General features: G+C 44.7%; 1 protein-coding gene across 1 annotated transcript in view; it reads right to left on the bottom strand.

Moving 5' to 3' along the window:
* Positions 1-24,497, bottom strand: part of LOC121834533 (cholesterol transporter ABCA5-like) — a 192,491-nt gene that overhangs the window by 154,200 nt on the left and 13,794 nt on the right. The window contains exon 2 of the mRNA XM_042288236.1: positions 1,167-1,226. Within this exon, the coding sequence (XP_042144170.1) occupies positions 1,167-1,226 (60 nt within the window). The remainder of the gene's footprint in view (positions 1-1,166; positions 1,227-24,497) is intronic.

Raw genomic sequence — 24,497 nt, 5'->3', positions numbered from 1 at the left:
TTCGCGCTCTCCACTTTTCGCCCGCTTCCTCTTCTCCCCCTTCTACCCAGTCCACCATTGCCTGTTTCCTCCTTTCCCATGGTGCGGAGGATCTTCTGCCTTGCAGAACCTCGTGTCTGGTCGTCGGCCTTTAAGCTCTTTTATTGATTCAAGAGAGTTCTTCATCGCCCAGTTGCCGTTCAAGCGTGCCAGGGGGCGATAGTGCTTGAGGCGAACCCTTTCTTCAAGAGCTGAAAGAGTTCCTGATGCGTCAAAAAACCTTGCAAGAACATTTTTTTTTATAGTGTCGGTTACAGCTTGACGAATTTGTTTATTGTTTTAACTCACATAAAGTGTTTGCTTCAGCTCATGGCATCTACTATTCATCCTCCGAGTTTCGCAGCCTACGTCTCCGAGACCCCATCTTACATTTCCACGCGCGTCAATCAAAGCCGCCCTTCTCGAGAACTAACACATTTCTAAACTCCCTGCTTTCTCTTGCCATTGCCAACCACAGCTTCCATGAAATTGAAAAAAGAAAGTTTCGCGGCATGTGAAAAATATCTTTGTCAAGTGTGTACAGTGTTTATTTTTAATCGAATTCTTTTTAATGTTCTGTGCTTTATGGTATAGTCCCTTTCCTTTTCCCCCTTTTATGCAAATATCTTTTCTTAGAGTACCTCTGAGAAAATAAAACTGAACTGAACTGAAACACAGCTCGACGAGTTTCCGAAATCGTGCATGTAGGCGAGTTTCCACTAAATTCCATCGATTCTTTTGGAGTTATCGAAGGACTTTAGCTTCTACGTTTCTACGGCCATGTGGCGCCCCCTGCCAGAAGCCGGAGGAAGGAGGGACGTCATACCAGCCCACGTGCCCAAGGGCGTGCACACAGCTTTTATTGATCCCGCCCGCGTGTTTTCGAAAGTCGGCGCCGGTTCGGCGCCCTCATCTCTTCGGATCGATATCAACGCCCACACGCCAAGTGAAGCAAAGCCAGCTGCGCCAAACAATAAACATTAAAAAAAAAAAACTAGATTAGTAAAAGATTGCGATATCTGTTCCGCGAATCTGTAGCCAAAAAGTTTTATCGCCATTTGCGTTGGTGTAAAAACAATACGCAGGGGTCGTACTTTATCGCAGGAAGAAAGATAAAACAGGATAATCATACAATCGGTGGCACTTGCCTTGCTTTGTGTTGTGGGGGACTCGAGGGCTTGACCGGTCCCACTTGACTGGTCGTGGACCTGCGAGTTTCCAGTAGGTAAAATACTGGCGTTCAGAATGCTACCAATTTTTTCCCTTAAATATTATTTAAAAACACGCGTACTATACAAACAAAAAGAAAAAAAAGAAGAGCTGAGCCGCACGGCTATGATTTATCTTAATAAAACCCGAACTACTGCATGCCTCCTTTATTCTAGAATGAAGGAGGCTCTGGCCGAACAAACCGCGCCAACGTTATGGTAACTGATGTATCAAACATAATAAAGCAAAAAAATCAGTAAAGGTAAACCACACGCAAGAAAACAATACCTGTAGTACAAGTATATGGCGGACTTGAAGGGGAACTGTGTCGATTGAGCGGGCGAAAGCGGCCCCGGGATTCAAGCCGACAGAGCGCAGCATGATCTATTTGCGGGGAAGCAACGCCGCCTAGCCGTTGTTGCTGTTGTGATTGATTTGTTGGCGCAAGGAGAGAATTGGCCAAGGATAAGCGTGATATAAAAAAAAAGATCGCTAACACGAGTTATTTATATACTGTATTTTGTTTATACAAACATTTTGCGAAAATCGAAAAGCGTAAAAGACAAGGCCAAGTAATAGAACAGGATAGGACAGTAAAAAAACAATTGTCGTTAGATGTTTATGCAGCGGGAGTTCAGTCTCCTCGAAAATGGCGATATTGTTACCCACTGCATATGAGAAATTTAGCCAATTCAGAACGACTTCTAGCCTGGGGTTTTAACGTGCATCATGCAGTGGTGATACATGACCCCCACGCCGGTACAGTGTTATTGCAGATCAAAACAGCCAAGGGCGGGGATCGAACCCACACTCTAAAAAAAGGTGTAGCAATTACACCCCTTGTCACATATAATACACCCCAAAACTTCAGTTCGACGCAAAGCACGCGGACGTCGAACTAACGGCATCAACTTTTACGAGATGCTTAATGACGTTGCGATATATCATATTAAACAGATAAAGTACGCATCAAAACTAAAAAAAAACAACTGGGGTTTTAATGCAAGTAAAAAAAAAACAATTATTTTTTTTTTTTTCAGTTAGCCACATTTTAATTTTAATAAGTTGTACAACTCGGCTATACCGCTTTCGAAAGTTGTTACCGTGCGTTCAACGTCAGTGGGCTGTATGTTGAACTGAAGTTTTGGGGTCTATTATATATGACAAGGGGTGTAACAAAATACCCTCTTTTTTTTTTTAGTGTGCAAGATCCCTGGGTTCCATAGCGCGAGCTTTCGCTCCATGTGCTCCGAGCTGGTGTGCGCTAGCCCACTCGGCCGCCGATCCCCCAAACTATATAGCCCAAAAGTTATCTCTTACATTTTTCGTCTGTCTTCCTTTTCCGTTTGTCTCCTCTGGACAAACGGGTTTCTTCCTGTATTCATTTTATCGCCATCTAAGGCCACCGGTAAGGCACGGTTCTATTTATTCCCCACCAGGTACAATACAGCGCCTATGTTTTTTACCTCTAATGGTGCAATTTTCGCGTAATAAATACTAAGAAAGGATCTTTTCAAGGTGTCATGGCACGGTATCCTGTTAAAGGGCAACTCCGCTTGATTTTCTTGTTTGAAAAAAGCAATAGAGTCCTCTTGAGTATCACCTAGGAAGACCACACGTCAAATATTACGACCTAGTTCTGTTTAAATGCTTCTTAAACCCTGGAAGACTTTGCAACGCGCCAGGTTGCGGAATCGGCTGACTCTAAGGGGCGAATTGAGGCACAGCCAACAGCGCAGTCACGGCTACGGCGTCGGTGCAGCCAACGTTGAGCTGACCATCACCACCATTGCCCTTATTTGTTTGTTTTTACTGCTCCGGGCAAGCGTAACGGGTGACGTCAACAACGTTACCCTTCACGCTTTGATATCGACATTTCAAACTGAGAGTCCGAGAAGTCGTCCTAGGCACCGTCCTCTAGACGTCGTCCTCGAGGTCGCCCTAGAAGTCGTCCTTGAGCTCGCCCTAGACGTCATCCTCTAGGACTCGTCCTAAACGTCGTAAAAATGATATCTTCGCTGGTCCTCCATCTTCTCGTGAGGTGGGAGCGCTCTACAATTTTTTTTTATTTCCGGTAAAAAAAAAGCACGTCTTGGTTCATGTTGGTTAAAATGCTATACTCCTGGAGCGAAAAAGCGGTAAACAACCGACGAACCTTGCGCGCGGGGCAATAGTCACAGCTCTGACAATGCGCGCAGAGCTAATGTCACCGGGTCAAGTTCGCCACTTGTTTAAACATGTTCGCTCCACGGAGTACAGCCGTTTGCCGACGACAATACTCCCACCGCAAAAAAAAAAAAAAAAAAAAGCCGAAAAACGAGGCTACGTGCAAGCAAGCTGGAGGTCTGCCTGAAGGTTAAATCTTGTATTGTAGCATTCCCCGAGTCATGGGTTTTGCAGGTCTTAAGGACACAGTTAAAACCCCAGTCTCGGGTAAAGTCACTAGTTTTACCGCGTGCATAATATTATTCGTGCAATACTGAAACCTGGACCTCCATTTTGAGGTCACAAACGTGACCTTAAAAATGTGTCGGTGATTTATGATTGTATAAATCAAATGAAAACACCAACGCGAATAACTGGAACTTCGGATACACATATCTTTTTTTAATAAGAAATGTTGAACCGGCATCAAATCGAGCAGGAGTGGTGAGTTGTACGACAAGTGTTCACCTGCCAGTATACTTGTCCGCTACCAAGACAAAGAGTGTATCATTAAAACAACCATCGAAACCTGTTTATACTTGATCAATCATAACAGCCCAATTAGATGGATTCAGGGAAACCATTGAAAGCATAAATTGGGGTGATATTTACGAAAAGGAACATGCCAATCGATACCTTCGAGTTTTTTTCTGGATATATCTCGAGCCGTCCACATGTACATTAATTTTTGGCAACTTGAAACTCAAATTAAAACAGCTTACAAAATAACCGCATAAAGCTTGAAAAACATTTTCTGAATCTGACAGAGAACTCCAATAACTAAATGTGTTTTCTTAAAACGCTACAAGTTCTCAATTTTTTATTTCTCTTTAAACTTCTTTTTTCTTTTTCTCTAATTTTTGTTCCTAAATGTTTTTCTAATTTTCTTTTTCGTCTCATTTCCCCAGCCCTATTTTCCTCCGTAGCTTTTCATCAAAGAAATATTATTTTCCTTTCTTTAGTTTCTTTGCTTTGAGAGCAAACTTCCTCTTCCTTTCCTGTTACCAAGAAAATCTCCAGGTTCGTTCACCTTTTTCACATTAAAAAACACAAGTTGATAGTAGCGCTTGGTCCTGTCCTGCCCGGTTCTTCTACTTGTCTGTGTCTTTTGCGCTCTTGTCCTTTATAACCTCTTACTTGTTCCCAGGCTCTCCTGGATGTAGGGTGTCTGGCCGATTAACCCTCCGAACAGATGGCTACATTATTTGATCTTTTAAAGAATCTTCAGTCGCGGTTGATTCAGTCAGCATGGAGTCAGACTGACTTGGCGGCTTACGTAAAATCTATCAAGGCTGGACAGAAAAGCATTGAAACTAAGATCCGGTGTATTCACAAAAGATTGTGACGAATTAGAAGAGAAAACAAATTCGCTCGACCGTTTTGGCCAAGACATCGCCATCGCTCAAGGCTCAGTAAAAATCTTAACAGCTCAGCATGAAGGCCCGTTCACACACTTGCAACCGAGTATGACCGAGAGAGACAAGACTGGTTTTTAAGCCTATTGCGACGTCTAAGGACCGGATGCGCTGCTACGGAGCTGGTCCTAGAGGGGTGTCCAAACAGGACACTACAAAACGCACGACTCCGACAAATCGTGAAAATTGAAGCGGACGCGCCCGCTTCAAGCCCGCTTCAATTTTCACGATTTGTCAGAGTCGTGCGTTTTGTAGTGTCCTGTTTGGACACCCCCTAAAGGCGCGACCACATTGGCGTTTCGGAGGCCTGCGGCGCGACGGTCGTCGCTGCCGGTTGCCGGCGGAAACCAGTTTTCGGCTTCAACGTCGCGACGTGCGGCGCCGCACACCCAACCGATCCGTGCGCGGTTCAGAGCTCGGTGCCGCACGCCGCTGAAGAGAGGAGCCAATGGGAGGTGGCGTAGATAGTGACGTCGCGATGCCATGGCAACGCTCAAGCCGGTCCTCGGCGCCTCTCGAAGCGAAGGACGTGTTTCGTGTTGTCTGCTCCCCCTATTTCCCCCCGATGCCTTCCCCAACGGAGCGGTTCCTTGAAACTAACCACTGGGAAACTATAGGAGAGGAATTTGGAATTACAAGTGAGTTTCTCCGTGGCACTTGTTGCATGTCGTCTCTGTTGTGACGGATGTCGTGTTGATTTGGTGACACTTGCGAAAGTAGCCTTCGTCTCTGGCGCGCCGCCGGGGCAGCAAAGCCCCGGCGGCGCGCCAGACCTCTCCTGTCCTTCGGTGTTTCGGTAGAACCAACCCGGCCGGACCCAAAACCTGCGCCTCCTTCCCTTCAGAGCGCGGCGACGTCGCAAGATCATCGAGCAGGTTAGGATAATCACATTCCCGCTGATCACCAGGTCATTATGAACTCCTGCCGTCTAGACAGCGAGTGCGGAACGGAAGAATCTAACGAAGAGCAGACGACGAAAGAGCGGGAAATCCGACGGGAGGCGCGATCGCGGGAACCAGTGCTGTCACGTGACGCCTGCAAAACGGAGGCCAATGTGGACTCCTCGCGTTGGGACGCCGGACGGCGGTACCGCCCGGCGGCGCCGCCCGGCGGCGCCGTTCACGCTAGTGTGGTCGGGCCTTAAGACGTCGCAAGAGGGTTCTTAAAAACCTGTCTTGTCTCTCTCCGTCCCTCTCGGTCGCATGTGTGTGAATGACTCGTTGCAAATGCGTCATGACGAACTGGAAGACCGGTCGTGACGCGGCAATCTTATTTTTCATGGCATTCCTGACTCGCGTGAATCGTGGGAACAATACGAGACTAGAGTGGATAACACTCTAGCAGGAATAATTGACACCTTCCCCGAGAACGCAATCGAGCGAGCTCGGCGCTTAGGGCCAAATTTGTCGAATAAATGTCGCCATATCATAGTTAAATACTCAAGATAAGAGGCATGGATACGTTCCCCGCGTACAAAACTGAAAGAAAAAAGCGTTGCCGCAAGCGAAGATTTCTCGCCCGTCACGTGGTATACGGTCGAAAGAAACTTATCGACTCCCCTAAGCATGCATTTCTGTACAGTACCCTTTGCTGAATGAGATGAAAACTGTAAGTGTTTAATTTTGTATCATCGATTGATTGAATTTTTAATGTACTATGTTCTCCGTCGTTATGTATTTATGTATTGTCGTTTTTTTTCTTGTTTTTTTTAGCGTTGTATATGGTACTATTGTGTATTGTTGCCTGTAAACTTCCAGGGCCTGAGAAAGGCCTGCAGTATTTTCAAATAAATAAATAAATAAATAAACTCGTAATATACGCCGACGATATGACTATACATTTAGCAGGAATTTAATGCAACGATACCAGTGATGCAGCTAATGCCGCTCTAAATATGTCGTACAACTGGACAGAAAATAATCAGCTACTGTAATAAGGTGGAGAACTGGGCCAGTTGGTTGACGTTATACATGAAGGGGTTTACGTTATACATGATGTCCTGTCGTGTTTGTTCCTCTTCGTAGTCCGTGTTTTCTGGGCTGTTTTACCCATCATGTATAATCAGCTAAACATTTACACGAACAAGCGAAGTCTATATTGTGGCGCCCTAGAAACAAAAATGTTGGCCTACACACCAATATTTCGGAAATAATTTGCCGATCGAGACCTGAGGCGTTATATTCGATCAGCATATGTCTTGGGATATCCACATCCGAAATGCAATCTCGAAAATAACTGGGGTCGTTGTTTTAACCTATAGAAATCGGTTCGTTCTGCCGCTCTTCGCCAAGAGCGCTGTTCACAGGTCGTTGTTTCGCTCGTATCTCAACTACTCACATCTCGTCTAGGGCACGACCACGGTGACAAACCTAAACAAAATTCACATCATCCAAAAAAAGAATGCTGCGAATTATCTATAATGCTCCACACGACTTACGCACGGTAGAAATGTTTAGACGGCTTTATGTATTGACAGCTCATAACTTGTACAGCTGTAGGCTTATCGCCACCAACAAAAATCAAAAGTACATGCACATTAAGACGCTTTTAGAATTGTCAATCTAGACGCAGCGTAATCCTGGGTATGAAATCCGGAGATGATAATACTGGCGAGTGATTACTAATGAAACTTAATACGGAGATCAAATGCAGATGCAAACTTTACCCAAACTGTTAATACACCTTGTAGGTAAGAGCCAATATATATACATAGCACTCCTCTTAAACAAGTAAGAAACTTTATACAACTATAAACTTTGACATAAAAAACAAAATGGTTCCTTACGTAAAGCGTTGGTCTCTGAATGTCTTAGTTGTCGCATTCTAACATATTACTTTACACAAAATATGGTAGGTTTGTGTCTGTCTTGCTGAATTTATAGTACTTTACAGATATTTTACATGAAGGGTGTTTCCAGATCGTACAATGATGGTCCGGATCGTATTTATATAGTTATGTAAACATATATGTGAAAGCTATGTTCGTAGGAGGATCATTTAGCTATGTGTGAAGGTCGTAGCTGATCTTTTATAAAAAAGTCAGCTATTTTTAACCTCAGGTATACCTGAGGTTAAAAATATCGAAGCTCGAGGTGTGGAGATTACCAAGGTTTCACTATGGCACTTGCACAGCCATAATTTTACACCGAAGAATGTACGTAGTAATAATTTCCTAATTATTTTGTGAAAAGGTTTACAACATGTAATGAAAAACTATCAACAAAATACCTCCTGTAAAATAACGCAAAATGTATCAAAAGGAGCATCTTTAGATGCATTCTACGAATATATAAACAAGGTATGCTTAGCCATTATTGTAGTTGTGTTTCTAATGCAGAAACTCTTGTGGTTTCTCTAAATGTGGCAAAATTGAACGTCAACATAAAAAGCAACACTTTTTTTTAGCTTTCTTTAATCGTTTGCAGTGTTTTGAACGAACATGTGGTGGCAGACACTGAGCAACACATGATCTCCAAGAGGAAACGACAACAAACATCCGCTCAAGTTGAGCTAACTTGTCTTTGTCACACGACGTCGGCTCCAAAGATAGTTTTCTTTTTTTTGTACACCCGACAATGACTGCACTGCGATGCTGCTCTATCGTAGGGTCTAGAAAATCGTGCTGTTCCTACCTTAGTTTTATATTTGTGTGTAAAGCTAAGCTATGACACGGATCATCATTGTACGATCTGACGTGGTAATACCCTGTAACTTTTTGTAGTTCACATACTAAAAAAAATCTGGTCGCAAACGAACTCTTAGGGGTTCTTCAGCTTGTCAAAATTTTACACCCTAAAAAATTATTTTAAGAGCCCCTAAAAGCGTTCTTCCTGTAAAACATATAAGGGGTTCTTTTAAGATCCTTTCTTGAGGCGAAACTATTGTTCACGAGCTGAAAGAGTTCTTGGGTCACCCAATAACCTTTCAAAAACAGATTCTGTGTGTGTGTGTGTGTGCGCGCGTGCGTGCGTGCGTGTGTGTGTGTGTGTGTGTGCGTGTTGTGTGTACGTTTATGCAGCCCGAAGTTAGTCTGCCTCAACTGGCGACTTGTCTCTCAGCTGTAGACAAGCAATTTATACCACTGCAGTACAACAACTAGTCTGGGGTCTTCACCGTGCACCGCGCAGTAGTGATACATGGCCGCACGCCGGTGCGATGCTCATCCAGATCGAAACGGGCAAGGGTGGGGTTTAAACCTAGGATCCCTAGGTTCTGCAGCGCGAGATTTCGCTCCGCGTGCTCCGAGCTGGTGTGCGCTAGCCCATTTCATCAGTCTGGTTTAAAGAGGGACAAAAAACGGACTTCTCAAGACGCCCTCCTGCCAACGCGGTCAGCTAGTGCACTCGATATCTTTACACAATTGTTTTTTCTTTTTACTTTTCCAAGTTTATATATTTTTTATTTTACTCCAATAAATAATCACAGTTTTTTTTTTTTTTTTAATCGTAAGGGTGCAGGCGAGTATTAAGAATTAACCTCAGACGTCGTCCTGTCTATTTTATATTCCTTCTAGGTTCTGATGTTTCTTCTCTACCCCAATTCAACATGGTTAATATTTATTTTTAACGTTCACGGATAACTAAGTGAAAACCTGCCAGTGAAGTCACAGGCTGGCCGGAGCAGTGGCACAGCCAGGAAAAAGGGGGGGGGGGGGTACTTATGGGGTTCGCCCCCCCCCCCCCCTTTCGAAATCTGGCCGACCCTTAATGTGCACATGCATTTTTACCTCCCCTCACAATCTCGGCTCCCCAAGTAATGGATATCCCAGCCACCTCAAACCTCCACCCCCTATTCTTACTTTTATACTGCTTTCTGTAAAAAAAAAAATGGTAGTAGTAGAGATTATTAGAGGAAAAGATTCAGCTAAATCTCCTAAAAGTTGTACTTTTAATGGGCAAACAGGCATATTGGTAAACTAGATAAAAAAAGAAAGAGCAACGCAGGTATTGTTTTAATTAGTAGAATACTTGAACTTCAACCCAATAGTAAACTGCAGCATGAAAATTCATCGAGTCATAAACTACACGGGATTAAACGGTCATCTCGTCTGTCGCATTGGGTAAACATGCCCGCATGGAATGTGCACTTTGCAGCGCTGTAGCGTTGAAGGAAACGAAATGAGGTAACATCGAACTGTCAAAAAGTAAAGTTTAACTTTGGCATTAGTTTGGCGATTTTGGCCCGAAAATGCCAAAGCTCTGCCGAACTACAAGGTAGTAAGCCTAACTCTGGCACATCTGTGGCGATTTTGGCCCGAATGTGCCAGGTGACAGCCGAACTGTCAAAAAGTGAGCCTAACTTTGGCATTAGTTTGGCGATTTTGGCCCAAAAATGCCAAAGCTCTGCCGAACTACAAGGTAGTAAGCCTAACTCTGGCACATCTGTGGCGATTTTGGCCCGAATGTGCCAGGTGATAGCCGAACTATCAAAAAGTGAAGCCTAACTTTGGCATTAGTTTGGCAATTTTGGCTCAAAAATGCCAAGATCCGCCGAACTAACGGGCGGTAAGCCTAAATCTGGCATTTGTTAGGCGATTTAGGCCCGAAGATGCCAGATAATAACCGAACTACCCGGCAGCGAAGCCTAAGTTTGGCACTTGTTTGGCGAATTAGGGCCAAGATACCCAGACTGTTGCCAATGGTCAGGTTTGGCACTACTTTGGCTTCTTCGGGCTTTTTAATGCCCTAAACTGCCAGACGCACGCCAAGTTTTGGCCCAGAACTCGGTGCTGCCTGGGTATAGCCTTAGTTGGGCGATCCTATGGCATGCCAAAGTTTGGCTCTTCTCCGGTACGCCAGAGGAGTGCCAAAGTTGGTGCCATACTTGAGCCATAACTGCCATAGTAAATCCTAATCTGGGAATTCGGGGCATGCCAAGGTTTGGCGTTTCTCTGGTTTGCCAGAGGAGTGCCAAAGTTGGTGCCATACTTCAGCCAGAGCTGCCAGAGCAACGCCTAATTTCGGTATTTGGGACGTGCCAAGGTTTGGCGTTTTTCTGGTCTGCCAGAGGAGCGCCAAAGTTGGTGCCATACTTCAGCCAGAGCTGTTAGAGCAACGCCTAATTTCGGTATTTGGGACATGCCAAAGTTTGGCTTTTCTCGGGTCCGTCACAGAATTGCCGAAGTAGTGTAATACTAGAGCTATAACTGCCAGAGCAATGCCCAATTTGGGTATTTTGGACATGCCAAAGTTTGGCGTTGCTCTGGTCCGCCAGAGGAGCGCCAAAGTTGGTGCCAGACTTGAGCCATAACTGCCATAGTAAAACCTAAACTGGGAATTCGGGGCATGCCGAGGTTTGGCGTTTCTCTGGTCCGCCAGAGGAGCGCCAAAGTTGGTGTCATGCTTCAGTCATAACTGCCAGAGCAACGCCTAATTTCGGTATTTGGGACGTGCCAAGGTTTGGCGTTTCTCTGGTCCGCCAGAGGAGCGCCAAAGTTGGTGCCATACTTCAGCCATAACTGCCAGAGCAACGCCTAATTTCGGTATTTCGGCCTCGCCGAGTTTGGCTTTTCTCTGGTCCGCCACAGTTGTGCCAAAGTAAGTGCCAGACTTGAGCCATAACTGCCGCAGTAAATCTTAATTTGTCGATTCGGGGCAGGCCGAAGTTTGGCTCTTCTCTGGCTACCCACTGAAGTGCCAAATAAGTGCCAAAAGTGGCAAAGAAAGCCGAGAGGCCAGCCCAAGTTTCGAATATCTCTGGTGTGTCACAGAAGTGCTCTTTTACGCGTCCCAGAAGAGAACTAAATTAAATAAGCGTTGGAAACACGATGGTAAGATGTCGTGCCAGTGCCGGCCGTAAGTCGGTTCCAATATCGCTCAACTGTCCAGTTTTGCATCACCATTTGATACCCGGCAGGTATTGCCGTACAGCTGTTTCGCCCCGGCCTAGCGTTCGCGCAATATTGTGTGAAAACTCTACGATGCGTCTGCTTCGTATTGGCCGAACGTCGTACGTTGCATGTCATTTGTTGCATATCCAATGACTTACACGGACAAACAAATTTTTTCGATCGCTCCCAGAAGTTTATTAAATAACTATTATTACACACAGTGTATTCTCAACATATTTACAAAGGTCACACTTCTCTGTAAAACGAAAAGCAAATTATAAAATACAATTAACGCTGTCCTCATGCCAAGCAAAACTCATCACACAAAACCGCGGAGATTGAAAGGAAAGCAGGACGACTATCAGAATCATGCTTGCAGTGCACTTACTAATAAAAGAGCGATATCATGTAATCCTTGATGGATGCATAATCCAACTCAGGCACCCCACAAACGCATTCGAGGAAGAAGGTTGCGCACATTCAACTGACGTCTCGTCGTCGGCGAAGAGCAGTTTTTGTCAAAGCGTGTCCAACAAACACATCACAAGTATTCCACGAACTCCGGTGCAAAAAATGACTGTTACCGAAAAATTGACATGGACGTATTCCGACCGTTGACGACGAAAAAACACGGCCGCGTCTGCAACGCACGAAAGCAACGAAACACTGAAGAGCCCAGTTCGAAAACCGGACCTACGTGACCTGCTTATTTCTATAACTAGGCAAACGGCGAAAACGACAGCCCCAGAGATCCCATCAGCGTGACAGAGAAAGTCACGTGACAAATTGTCGTCCAAACGTTTTTGTCCTACGCGTCCTATGTAGAGAGGTCACGCTGAGTCACGCGTTTCGCTTCACCCTTTTGAGTTGCTTAAAGCGGCTGTCGCGCTCGCTGACAGCCACACGAAGACACAAAAGCAGATGGGGAGGATTTGCAAAAGGCGAGGTCGAAGGGGCATCATCAACGCATAAAAGGAAAGGCCGCTTCTGCCCGTGACCTTGTCGCCTTGCCTAGTCTGTCAGCGTTCGGCTTCCATTGAGGGCCTCAGAAATATAATCTCCTTTCTTGAGAGCGAAATGGACGAGGTGGTTATGTTTTCCGGGCTTGTCGCCATCCGATAGGCCTCAATTATTTCTCTCCCCACTCGCTCGCAGTGGCCTCCCATGGCTGTCGTGCCGGTGAAATTAGTAGCGCAAAAATACTCCAGAAGCCGGGCGAAGACATGATAAATGTAATAACAAAAACGGCTTGACAAAACAAAAACTAACAATTTAATTAAACGTTTCACCTCGAATGCGGGAGGCATCTTCAGTAGAGCGCAGAGCGAGTGAGAGTCGCACAAAAAAGTTCGGCTATTTAGACATAAAGTTTGTGTACACGTCCGGCAGGGGGCCACGGCATCTTGTAAACCCTAAGATGGGGAACGATAAAAAAAAACGGACGAACACAACAAAGTCTCACGGTTCTCCACTGTTCTTGTTTACCAGCGATGAATCACTTCCGCGTTTGTCGTTCTTGATGAACCAAGATTCCAGCAGCTTCCTCGGTCCCCACCTTTTATCCCTCGCCAAGGTCGATGCCTTGTCAAAGTCAAATTGGTGTCCTGACGTCCATGCGTGGTCGACGAGTTCGGGCTTGAAGCGGGTGGCGATCCCGTGCGTGTTCTTTTAGTCTTGTTTTTCTTTTTAGTCCCGTCGCTCCAATGTAGGAAGCGTCACATTCCTTGCACTGTACCTGGTAGATCACGACCCTTTCTGCCTCTGGCGGGGTCGGGTCTTTTGGCTTGGAGATAACATTGGCAATTATTCTGTAGGGTTTGTATACAGTTCGTACCCCCAACGGCCTAAGGGCGCGTCCCAATGCCTCCGAAACCCTTAACGTACGGGATGCACACGACGTCACGTGTTCGTTCGGCTCGATCCAGGCGCCGACGGGACATTTGTTTGTTCACGCGATTGATAAACCGGTCGGGGTAGTTACGTTTCTTCAAAGCCTCCCGCACATGGCTAAGTTCTTGATCGCTAAGTGTTAAGTTAGATGGGACTGTTTCTGAACGATGAAGCAACGATCTTACAACTGAGCTTTTGTGTTGAGTAGGATGATGAGAGTGGTAGTCAAGAAAGTTTTGTCTGTCACATGGTTTACGATATACGGATGCCTCCATCTTAAAGAAAGGTTCACTAGTTCTATGGACACGTACATATATAAACGGCAAGGTACTTTCGGTGTCATGTTCGCAGGTGAACTGAATTGAGGGGTGGACACTATTCAAATTGCGGTGAAAATCGGTTACGTTCTCTCTGTTAACTATTACAAAAGTGTCATCGACATAACGACGGTAGAACTTCACGGGGAAATCAATGCCAGACATTACCTTTTCCTCAACATATTTCATGACGAGATTCGAGGCGGCTACGGAAACTGGACTCCCCAGAGGGCATCCGCTGACCTGATGCACCAACTCATGTTTACAAACAAACCGGAGCGCCCCTAGCGGACGCCACCGACGCCGCGCATGCGCGGTGGATGGTGGGCAAGAAGCCCGCCGTCGCCCATAAACAAACCATTGAATTACGTTGTTGTCGGCGTCGGTGGGAGTCCCCGTGCTCTTTTTCGCGTTGGAATTGTTGATGCTACGTCCTCCTAACAATGTCTGACTACTTGAGCGGCTTCAGTAAAACTATCGAGGCAAAACTTTGCGTGAATAATGTGACGTGCGGCGATTCATTTCACGTGGACGCCGCAGAATGGGCGCTAAAGCCTGACTCCCACGATGAGATTCATCTCGCTCTTTTCAGTCGCGACGTCGCTCGGACTGCAAAAGCGTAAACCGTAGCTGAGATAGTGGACATCGATACTGAAAACCGCAAGTAGAATCGGGCATTACAAGTCGGTGCTGGCCACTGGTAACAATGATCAACAACTTCTTGTGTCTGTTTACACTTAGCCGACTTACCCCAACCAACCTTCAACAGTGTTTTGATGCCTGCACTTAGTTCTTATCGCAATTACCGGGTCAACGTTTGGTTTCCGGGCCGCTGTCGTTTGAACAAGCTGACGACAAAAAGCAGCCAAGTTTGAAAGAGCGGACGACAGTTCGAACGCACGCGCAATGAAGTACGGGCAAGAAGCACCGCGTCCCGCGTCAACAAACCATTCGAATGTCACGTTGTCGGCGTCTGTGTGAGTATGCATACTCTTTTTCGCGTTGGAGTGGTCGATTCTACGTCGTCATCGCAATGTTTTACCACTTGAATCGCCTCAGCGAATTTATCAAAGCTCGTTACGCCGCTAATCTTTCCGTAAATAATTTGACGTGCGGCGATTCATTCGCATGAACGCTGCAGAATGGACGCCAAAACCATGATGAGATTCTTGTAGCTATTTTCGGTCGCGACGTCGCTCGTGCTGCAAATGTGTAAAAGGTACCCTTAGCGAAAAGTCGTTCAAAACCAGTACACTCGAAGTGTACTGAAGTATACTAAAAGTATACTTTCAGTGCGGTCTTTGTACTGATTGTATACTTTAAGTGTACTTAAAGTATACTTCCAGTAAAAATGGCGGTGGACTGAAAGTATACTCGTCCGTACAAAACTAGTACATGTAGTAGTGCCCGCGGTAAAAAGTAGTTCAAAATCAGTATACCGAAAGTGCACTTAAGTATACTAAAGGTCTACTTTCAGTGCTTCTAGTCGGTGTACTCAAATTATAATAACGGGTATATATATATATATATATATATATATATGCGATTTTTAACATCAACACACTAAAAACGCGACAGATAGGCCGATGCCGTTTTCACAGAATATTTGTGGGGCTCGGTGGACATTAGATGAGTAAATAAACGTCACAGTACGTTGTCTAATTATCTTTTTTAATTGACAGTGTAATTGACCATGTTGAATTTTCAATTTTAAAGGGGCTATCAATAAATATGAATAAATAAAATAAAAAATAAAATAAAAATAGATTGTAAATGCTATAATTGATTCCCCAGAGCTACTGAGTCACATCTATTTGCACGTTCCTCGTCGGTCTTGTAGACTTTGTACTTTGTTTTATCCTATCGACTTTTACCATGCTGCACCCATGACACGCCTACAACTGACTTATAACCATTTGGAACAGATTTGTGCGAATGCTAGCCTTGATATATTTGATGAAAAGCGTAAATTTCGACAGTGTGTTGAGGCTATTGTTTTTTCCTAACGTTTCGCTTTTATCCTGTTTAGCGTTGCATTTCTGAAGGAATAAGTGCACCACTAAGGAGGCGTCAAGCTGTTGGTGGGTCATTGAAAATAAGAATAAACATAAACATAAACATAAGTGAAACAATTTGCGAAAAGGTGACGAGTTTTGGGTTATTCATAGCTAAGACTCTGCCTTTTGTCGCCTGATTAAAAACAGCGCGCTGGACAGAGCGCAGGATGCTATTCTTACGTATTCCCTTCAGTCGAACCGTTGGAAGTATGATGCTGGAGCATCCACCAAAGGCACGCTGTCAAAAGAGTGCAACTTCGTATCCACGTCCTCGGACGAACGGAGGGGGCAAAAACACATGAAAACTGATGTTCATAAACTTTCCAGACTCTCTTGGTAAAGCCCCCATCGCAGCATTTTGACGAGAAGGCAGGTTTTTTGTCTCGTTTCTTCCAAAGGGACACAGGAATGCATGTCTGGCACGGCGACTTCTGCCCACCGCCCCAGACCGGAAGTGCGTCCGGCGCGCCACCACCGCGGCGTGACGTAGGAGGGTTGAGTTGGTGTATATGTCCCCATTAAAAATAAAATTACACTGGTTGAGACAAAAACGCAAAAGGAGTATAACGTCATCAACAAGGAGGGTTGTGCGACTGGACAACGACTGGTCTGCCAACAACCGGTCACGGGCGACATCAACCGCCAGGGCGTTGGGGACATTCGTAAATAATGAAGTCACATCAAAGGATACCATAGCCTCGTGCGGTAGCAGGGTCTGAGAGCGTATAAGTTCAACTAAGTCATGGGAATTCCGGACGCTAAACTCATTGTTTCCCGTAAGAGGGCTCAGAATCATAACCAGATATTTGGAAAGGCTGTAAGTGGATGAACTAATAAAAGATACAATCGGGCGTAGGGGGCAACCCAGTTTGTGAATTTAGGGGAGTCAATACATCTTGGGTGTCGCGGCGTCAAAGGAGAAGAGACGACGGTATAGGTCGTCACTGATGCGTCCTTTCTTTTTCAGCTCTCGAAGGTGGTCAACTAGCTCTCTTTCGGACTTAGCAGGGGGATCTCTTGATAGCCTCACGAAATAGTGACTGTCGTTTATAACTTCATACATCTTCTTCATGTAGTCATCCCTATCAAGCACAACGGTTCCTTTTCCTTTGTCGGTCTTTAAAATCATGATGGAGCTGTCTGACTTTAACTCATTAAGAGCAATGCGAAACGTCGCGGGCAGCGATTGAATGCGCTTTGCCGGATGCGTAACGCTTCGTCCGCCTTGAACAAGCTGGTATGCATTGGACTAACATTTTTCGAAGCGCGGCAGGTTTAGTGTAGGTCCGTAGGTCCTATCATATGGTCCTAAGCCTTCCCTGTCCACCGCAAGCTAGTCAATAATTCAAGGACATAACGACGGCAGCGTATTCAAACAGTGTAAAATAAAATGTATATAATATTTATAAGAACACCATTGTCTTCACTGCTTGGCTTTCAAATTTTTAGCGCCGCAAATAATCGTAATCAAAACATTTTTATGATTGAAGACCCCTCGTCGTGCATCGACCCCAAAATTACGCTTACGTGAAACATGATTCGGCGCGGGAGCGGCTCGAATCACCGTAAACTTTTTTTTTTTTTTTTTTTAACGTGGATTTCGCTTTTTAGTTTAACTGAGGTACCACTGGCGGAACTCGAATCGCATACTTGGATGGATATGAAAACTCATATAGCTGGTTGAGTGAATGCAATACTATCGCATTCGCTGAAGCTCGATTTGTTGATTCGAACTTCAACAAATCACACGCACCCATTCTCCCTATTTCTGTTTACCCAGTCATAGTCGTTCCCTCACGATGCAATACGAGTACAAGTAACGGCAGTTTATGCAATGTTGACGTTACACAGCCGTGATCGCACGGTTTTCAGAAGCGCTATAGAACGAGCACAAGCGTCGAATTTCGGTACTCTGATTGATTTCTGTCTTCTCGCCGTGACACCACACGAGAAAAGCGATTTCGTTCTGTCTGTGAAACTAGGAACAAAGAAATCGAGATATAATCCCGTAATAAAATAACGCGAAATGGATCTCTACAGCCAATACCCAACCGTTCGCGAGGCGACTAGGCAAAAGCATATATTACCTCCGTGCCTTTACTCTCTGCGCACCGCCAGAGAGAGTCATACAAACTCCTTTGCGCTATTATCAACACGATTGCGTTTGCAAGCCGGTAGTTTGACTCGGCGGGGATTCGTCCCTTCGGACTTTCATAGCTCTCTATGAAACCAGAAAGGTAGATATTTTTCTCCATTGGGTGGGTTTGCCCGGGGCCTCCAGTTATTTACGGCCAAAATCACACTAGAGGCGCTTCAGCAATGTTCACTCTGGTCGACACACGTGCTCCTTAAAAATGCCTGTCGTCTACTCTTTCCCAAAAGATACTTGAAGAGCCAATCTCAGAGACCGACGGATAACGAGGCCGAAATTATGCTCAGACCTCAAAGAAATTATAACACAAATTTGGCGTCGTCATTCCCAAACTGGTTGTCGGACGAAATCCAGGGTAATATAGTAACACAAGATACGTACTGCAGAATTCTCTGCCATAAATAAAATGATTTGGCTAACGCCAATGTAACGCGAAATAGGTGCAAAGAGTTTTGCGATAGGAAGCATAAAACCGAAAAAAAGGAAAAAAAAAAAAAGAAAGAAAAAAAAACTGAAGAAAAGGAGAACTTAGAAAAAATATCTCTGGTGACGTGGCCAAAAAAAAAATTCTGTTCATGTGATTTTTCTTGTCACGTGACCAAACAAAAAAAGAAAAGCCGTGGGGAAATTTTTCCGCTAAATTTAGCGTAAAATTTCCGAACTAAATTTAGCGGAAAAAGTTCCCCGCTAAATTTAGCTGAAAAAATTCCCCGCTTAACTTTAGCGGAAAAATTTCCCCACTAAAATTAGCGAGAAATTTAGCGAAAATTTTACGCTAAATAGGAAGGATGCAGAAGAGGAGAGGGAGAGGGGGCATACCCTCCCCTACGTGCCACCAGCCCCCCCCCCCCCCCTCTTCCTCAAGACCTGCGCTTTAATTCGGCATTTCAGAGAATTGTAAACGTCTTTCATTTATTCCTTTATGGTTCAACACAAAGTTATCGCGGAGAGCTGTCACTATAAATTTCAGGAAAATCAAAGATGGCACTTTCTTTTTTATTATTGCCCCTTGAATATCTCAACTTCGTACCTTCGGACAAGTTTGGATCGCCATAAACAAAATAGATTTTTCAGATAAAGCAATGATTTATATGTCATTCGAAAGAATACGCATATATGACATAAAGTTCAATGTTGTAGCTATTCAATTGTTTAGATAACGGCTCATAAATCTAGCGACAAAACGTCAACGGAGCCAAGTTTGCATATTTTTAACGCAAGATACATAAACTTCACAATTCTGTAACTAATGAAATTAATAGTTCCTACGATCTATCCTAAGTACTAAATATTTGAGATTTCTGATGTTCGTATTTTGCGCAGTAGGTGTCACCAAACAAAAAAAAAAAAAAAAAACACGAAAACTTCAAAAACCGAAAGTGGTGTTCAGAAGCGCTAACTTTTTATTTTTGGCATGATATTTTTATTACGATTATTACACATGTTGAGGGGTAACATGTAAAAATACAAAAAAAAATATGTCCGAACTTGTGTGCATGATCTTATCTTAAGTTCTGAACAGAACCTGCATAGGCATAGACCTTAACATTAAAAACGAGCGTGTTGGTAAATACATAAACAACCGGAAAGAATAAACACAAAGTTCGGGACGCAAAACCTTTTTTCGTAAGAAATCCCCCATAGGGTTAGAAAAGCATCCCTATACGCCAGTCCTCCCTTCCGTTCTTACTACAAACGCTTCGCGCTCGCTTGGTAGTAGACACTGTTCCCCGTTATTCCATGTCATCAAAATCTTGTCAAGGCAAAAAGGAAGGGATGTTGAGGAAGAATGTCAAGGGGGCATTTGTACATACGCAAGAGGATGACTGCGTTAGCGAGGCTCCTCTAGCCCTATCGCGCTCTGACAGTGATGTCTTACAAAGAAAGTGACAACACGAATATCTTTTTTTTCTCCCCTACTAGTTCGTGTTTAAAAATAACAAAAAACCTCAGTTGAGAGAGGGCACCTTTCCTGATAGATCTTTCTTCGTATCTGTGTTCCTTTTGGGCGCTTTTTCCAGGAGAAATAGTAATGATTTATTTACAATTCCAAACACTATATTCTCATAGATTGTGCACGCGGAGTAACTTTTTGTAGTCTGATGTGCACAGCAGCACACCGCACACGACAATATGAAATGGAACTGAAAAAAAAAGTGAATTTTGTAAACTTTAAATGAAACGCTGAAACGACATCACATCGCATACTTTTGACCACCATGTAAGAGGAGGGCGAAGCTGCTTTTGTAAGAATTTTGAGTGACAAGTTAATCTTCTGGGAGGAGAATAGCGACGGTCTGTGCGAATCCGGGAGGCACAAAAGAGGATCCTGATAAGAGGGGAGCTCCCTCTTCCCCTCTTCTCTGGTGGTCATCGGAGCGCTCTTTGAACGACGTTACGTGCAACACATGTATAGATCACCCCATTTAGCGCTCTCAGGGCGGCGCCATTTTGTTCGACCGCAGCGCCCTCTCCAGACATCCGGGAATTGTTCAGCAGGTTAGGCCAACGAGGTAGAGGGGCTTAGAGCGATAAACCGGGGTTCCGGTCTGCACTCGAAAGTGACCCCCATAAGGAGGCTGCCATTGTACGCAAATTTGACCACACGTCACATGACCAAACCAAATACGTGACGTCACTGGAAAGATGGCAGCGCCCATGCAGCGGCTGGCCCCAGTTGGGCCGGAGCTTGTCGGATGCTTTGTTGGTTGTCGTTCGTCTCGGCGACAAGGTATATGTACATGGGTAGCGAAGCTTCGGCCAAAAAGCGGATCAAAACAAATCGCCAGCGACATCGACCTGGAGGGTCACGTGAAGGATGCGATTGAAGCGCGACTAGGAGAGGTGGGGACAAACATTATTAAAATTAATTAGTTTGTGACTAGAAGTATAATCATTGGTATTTTTAAACAAGCTAAATATAATTATTAGATAATATCAATCATATTTAACGCGCTACAAAATTCAAAACTGTCTTTGCTTTTGCTAATATTATGCATACTTCTTATTAGCGTCCTCTGTACGCCACTAGCAAAAAGGCCGGCAAGCAATAGCGATATTTGCGGTTTTTTGTAGACCGCGTGGCGCGCGGAAAGGCAGTCTCGGCAGTCTGCTGACGTCCGTCTGCTTGCTTGTGTTTGGGCCTCCACGTGCTCTTCGCTTTTAATTGTTTTAGCGGCAGTTAACACCGTTTCGGGAGTTTTGTTGTTTGCTCGGGCGTGATTAGCCCAGCTACCTGCGCGGGAACTCGGCTGTCGTGCGCTTGGATCTTGGACGCTACTGCGCCCAAGGGGCTCAACGTCTTTTGCGATGATGAGCACAGCGCGATAGGCAAAGAAACGATGCTCCGTGGAAATGTGTGAAAGCAACACCCGCACGGCTGGCATCTCGCTGCACCGGTTTCCCCTCGACTCTCGAAGGTGAGACTTCGCTACTGTCAGTGACATGCCTGCTGTGTGATGTATGCCCCTTGTTCGGTCTCCTCTTAACTCTTGTTAGTTTTACCTAAAACTATTAGGGTTGTCTGGATGAGCACAAGAAACTACACCGGAAGGCGTAATATGTTATACTAGGAATATTTTAAGTTGGAAATCACACTGACTTCGCAGCGTTGTGTGCCGTCATTATAAAAGTGCCCGAGATATTAAAATTTACCTGTACCGGCCTGGCTCTGAGGAGCCTAGTGTCGTGATCATTGGCGTGGTTATCAGTGGTACAACACAGATATATAACAGGGCATCTGTGCGTAAGACTCGTGTTTTTACTCTTCATAATGTACACAGAGCAGTGATGTCATGCATTTGTTAAGGTCCTTGCACTGATTTGCTTTGGTTTGTGGACATTTTGGCTACATTTTCTTTTCGTAAGTATTCATGGCACCCTCATAGCACCATGCCTTATCTGCAGGCGCGAAGCCTGGGTTCGGTTCTGCAACAACCGAAGTCTACAGGGGAAGACTCCATGGCAGCTACGAGACAGGGTAGTTTGCTCCTTACATTTCGAGGAGTCAGCTCTCCTGCGCCCTGGACACGTCCGTCACAATGCGTTGCCAAGTGTGCTTCCCACAAAAACTAAGCAGACCAATAAACCTTCCGTGCACTTTGTGACTAAGCATGGTTAACCCGCTTTTAGAAAAATGGTTACCACATGGGGTTGAAACATTGCTTTTGTGGGCTCATAACATTTTTATATTATTTGCAGGGACGACACATGGCGACATTTCCAGCAAAAGCTCTCCAGGTTCAGCAGTTTTGCATGGTGAGCTTTTTCACTGAAACTAACATTAAGTGGCAGCAACTGCCAGCACCACTGCATTACCTCATGGTCTTCATGACTTGAGCATTTTGCAAAAGAACTAGGTGAGATTAGCTTGGAAAAGCTGGTTGAACATGGACAGAGGTACTGCTAGAAGTTCATTTCAGGCCCGTTTATAATGACATGTTTTACTTGAGGTGACATAATGAACGTCACAGAGCATCTTTTGCCTTGCCGACACCCAGTCTTCCATAATAAAGCTGCCCATGAAAGAAAAAGATTTACATTTTGTGTTAAAATAGGCGAATTCACCATAAATTTGCAGAAGTGAGTGTGACACCCTCACTGAGCTACACATGCTTCGGCAGTTCAGACTCACGGAGCTTCTGTAGTCACCCTGACGACCAGTCTTCCGAAATGAAACTTTCGTGGGAACAAGGTGATTTTCTTTGTCGTGTGTTAGAATAGACACATAGGAAGGAACTCAACTACTATTCCATGGCCAACTTCACGCTAAACTTGCAGAGAAGATATTGCCAGCCTCACCGAGCTGCACATACTCCGGTCACTCAGACTGGTGGAGTTCCTGTAGTCACCCTGACGACCATTCTTCTGAATTAAACCTGTCATAAAAGAAAGTGAATATACTTTTTATGCATTCAAATAGGGGAATAAGGTAGGACTTCTTCTTCTCCTTTGCTAAGTTCACATTAAATTTGCAGAGCGGATTTCTGTGGCTTCATTGGACCACACATACTCGTGCACTTTACTAGAGAACAGTCGACTAGGAGCCAAAAATAAGTGGTGGCCGAATATTGCTTGTGCTATCTTTTTTATTCCCTTTTCTTTGTGAGCTTGCTTTCTCAAGTGGTAGAAACAGCGCAACTTGACGTAAAACAGGAGCAAGGAGTATACAGACAGGCGCAGTAAAAGTCCGCAGAGGCACTGTTTCTGCCAGCTTAAATGAACGACCAACTCGTCCAACTTTCCACTCTGTTGAACTTGCTTTCTTACTTGCAGTTTTTACAAAAGTTTTTTTTCTTCTTTTTTTGCGGTTGATCACAGCTACGCTTTACGTCAAGATGCTGCTCCTGCCCAAGAGTCCAGCGGGGACGTGGCTGACATGGATATTTTGGTTTCTTCACCGTCGCCTAGAGATTCTCCCTCTGGCTGTGCTGCTGGGCCCTCTCACAAATGTGAGTGCTTTCTATGATGCAAACTTCTTTCTTTAGCAGTTTTTTTTTTGTGAAGTTATAAAATATCAGGCCGCAAAAATAAAAAGCCAAGGCTCGAAAAACACCAGGGGATACTAAACTTTATCTTGAGAGCAGGTGACGCAAGGGGTCATATAACACCAGACCGACTAGCTGGCAGCTACAAGTCGAAGTTTGTTCAAAGTTCACCACATTTTTGTTTCACGGTATTGTCATTGTCAAGCACACAAAAAGACAAAAAAAAAAGTTCCACACGCAGGTGTTAACACCGTCAAATCAAAACAGCTGAACCGGTTTCACTGAATCATAAGTCTTCCCGCAAAATCTCACGTAAGACAGTGTTTTTTAAAGTTATCGAAAAGCTGCCGTGGTCATATGTGTGTGATGCTGAGCCTGTCATGGTCCCTTGTCCTATCTGCCAAACTTTAGTCGCCTACTGTTGTGCGAGCGCTTCACTGTTACAATGCTATGGGCATAAGTAAGGCATGATCAAGCTTTAAGAAAATGCATTTCACAGTTTGGATGCCTATTCTGACTTGCATGTTTCTGTGTGCGCCCTTGTCTTTTTGGACTATCAGGTCTCTGGCCAACATGAAGCGCCTAGTCCAACATAAAGATGTACTGTTGCTTTCCTAAACTTGAATTGCATGTGTAGCTTGTCAAACTTGCGGTTCTTGTTTAAAGACACTTCAGATCATTGAGGAATGTTCTTGAGCGTGAATAGATTACACGTCTAATAAATTGATGGCGAATACAAGTTTTTCTTAGAGACCTAATTTGGGTCATTTGCCAAATTGCAGCACCCTGCAAAAGCCGCAGCATCGGCAACAAGAAGGTGAACGCCTGAGAGCCAAGGTGCGACAGCTTCAAGAGCGTAACAAGAGGCTGCAAAGAAGGCTGCAACGACAACGTCAGATGAGGACTGTTGCCGAAGTCG

This window comes from Ixodes scapularis, unplaced genomic scaffold (genome assembly GCF_016920785.2).
Source record: "Ixodes scapularis isolate PalLabHiFi unplaced genomic scaffold, ASM1692078v2 ptg001299l_1__unscaffolded, whole genome shotgun sequence".
Lineage (NCBI taxonomy): Eukaryota > Metazoa > Arthropoda > Arachnida > Ixodida > Ixodidae > Ixodes > Ixodes scapularis.
Note: the sequence above shows the minus strand (reverse complement) of the source record. Positions and strands in the feature narration are given on the sequence as shown.